At 55.4% G+C, this 2,110-nt stretch overlaps 1 protein-coding gene across 1 annotated transcript; it reads left to right on the forward strand.

Annotated features, from left to right (window-relative positions):
- Positions 1-472: 472 nt before the first annotated feature.
- LOC130608338 (olfactory receptor 14C36-like) lies at positions 473-1,865 on the forward strand. Its single transcript, XM_057426205.1, has one exon. The coding sequence runs from the start codon at positions 698-700 to the stop codon at positions 1,673-1,675; it is 978 nt and encodes a 325-aa protein (XP_057282188.1). The 5' UTR covers positions 473-697; the 3' UTR covers positions 1,676-1,865.
- Positions 1,866-2,110: the final 245 nt, after the last annotated feature.

The following is a 2,110-nucleotide window of genomic DNA, read 5'->3' on the forward strand; positions in this document are numbered from 1 at the left end:
GAGGGCTTGTGTGAGCTGCTCCTGAGCCCCTGCACAGGCAGGGGTGTGCAGGGCAGAGCTGAGCACACAGCCCATGGCATGGGCTCTGGGAGCACTGAGAGGGAGCAGAGCTGGGCACAGAGCAGCAGCTCCTGGCAGGGACAGCTCCAGGCAGCAGAGATATGGATGGGCAGGGAGTGGGGGAAAGTGCAGCCCAGCCCTGGGGAGGGTGCGTTCAGGCAGCTCTCTTGGGGTCTGGCACTGGAGGTGGCTGCTGGCCGTGCTCTGCTGCCCACAGCCCTTTGCTTCTCAGCGTGAGAGCTCTGTGGACTGTCCTTTGAAACCGTTCTCCCCTGGTCTCAGCACAGGACAGATGTTTGTGGGAGTTCTTAAGATCAATTTGTGTGTGAAGGCACCTTACAGGCAGTGCAAGTTTGAGCACAGGGCAAGTGGGAGAGGACTGATGGACACTGCAGCTCTCTTGGTTCTGCAAAGAACTGAGACTTTTTGCCTGATGCAATGCTCTTCTGATTGTACCTAGGAAGAAGCCTCAGCAGTGTAATGACATGACTGGTGATGACGCTGAACCTCTCCTCTCCTGCTAAAATGTGCTCAGTTGTGAATGTGTAAACTGAACTTCTGTATCTGACATCCCTCCTGTCCTAACCTGTCACTGCCTTTTTCTCCTCTGACGGTGCCCCATGCCCAGAGGCAGCAGATGTCCAACGGCAGCTCCATCACCCAGTTCCTCCTCCTGCCATTCGCACACACGCGGGAGCTGCAGCTCTGCCACTTCTGGCTCTTCCTGGGCATCTCCCTGGCTGCGCTCCTGGGCAACGGCCTCATCATCACCAGCACAGCCTGCGACCAGCGCCTCCACACCCCCATGTACTTCTTCCTCCTCAACCTCTCCCTGCTGGACCTGGGCTGCATCTCCACCACTGTCCCCAAATCCATGGCCAATTCCCTCTGGGACACCAGGGCCATCTCCTACACAGGTTGTGCTGCACAGCTCTTTTTCTTTCTCTTTTTCATTTCAGCAGAGTATTTTCTCCTCACTGTCATGTCCTACGACCGCTACGTGGCCATCTGCAAGCCCCTGCACTATGGGACCCTCCTGGGCAGCAGAGCTTGTGTCCACATGGCAGCAGCTGCCTGGGGCAGTGGCTTTCTCAGTGCTCTGCTGCACACAGCCAATACATTTTCACTGCCCCTGTGCCGAGGCAATGCTGTGGAGCAGTTCTTCTGTGAAATCCCCCAGATCCTCAAGCTCTCCTGCTCACACTCCTACCTCAGGGAAGTTGGGCTTCTTGTGGTTGGTGTCCTGATTGCTGTTGGCTGTTTTGTTTTCATTGTGGGGTCCTATGTGCAGATCTTCAGGGCCGTGCTGAGGATGCCCTCTGAGCAGGGACGCCACAAAGCCTTTTCCACGTGCCTCCCTCACCTGGCCGTGCTTTCCCTCTTTGTCAACACTGCTGTCTTTGCCTACCTGAAGCCCCCCTCCATCTCCTCCCCATCCCTGGATCTGGTGGTGTCAGTGCTGTACTCGGTGGTGCCTCCAGCAGTGAACCCCCTCATCTACAGCCTGAGGAACCAGGAGCTGAAGGATGCTGTGAGGAAGCTGGTGACCAGATGTGTTTCAGCAGATATACGCTGCTTGCTTTACCCTGGAAAGGGCTTCCAGTGTAGGTCATGACAGGCCATGTCTGTCTTTCCTGCTTTACATTTGTTTTCCTATTTCAATTTGTGATGATGTTGTCTTCATAGAAATGTCAGTTTTCATCTCCTCCTAATTAAGTTGCCACTCGTGTTGTGTGACCCACAGACTTTGTGTCACTCTGGTCTCTGATTGTATTTAAGGGAAATAAATGATCCTGCAGCAACTTCTTCTCTGTGATATGTCCTCACATGTCAGGAATGAAGGGGAATGAAAGCAGCTTTCTGGCTGCTCCAGCTCTGGGATGGCTGCTCTGTGCCTGCAGCAGGAAGAGCTCTTGGGGAGCCCAATGAATGGGGCTGTTGTGCTGGTGTGGGGAGATGGGATGGCATAGGGGGGGGGCTGCAGAGCTCTCAGGGTGTCCTGGGCAGGGGAGCAGGGGACACAGGGGTCCCTGCAGGGAACTGCCCTGCA

Source organism: Pezoporus wallicus, unplaced genomic scaffold (assembly GCF_028554395.1).
Source record: "Pezoporus wallicus isolate ANWC-B61680 ecotype Strahan unplaced genomic scaffold, APGP_CSIRO_Pwel_v1 contig_4131, whole genome shotgun sequence".
Classification (NCBI taxonomy): domain Eukaryota; kingdom Metazoa; phylum Chordata; class Aves; order Psittaciformes; family Psittacidae; genus Pezoporus; species Pezoporus wallicus.

Coding starts and splice junctions, on each gene's coding strand:
- LOC130608338 (XM_057426205.1), top strand. CDS start 698: ATGTCCAACGGCAGCTCCATCACCCAGTTCCTCCTCCTGCCATTCGCA.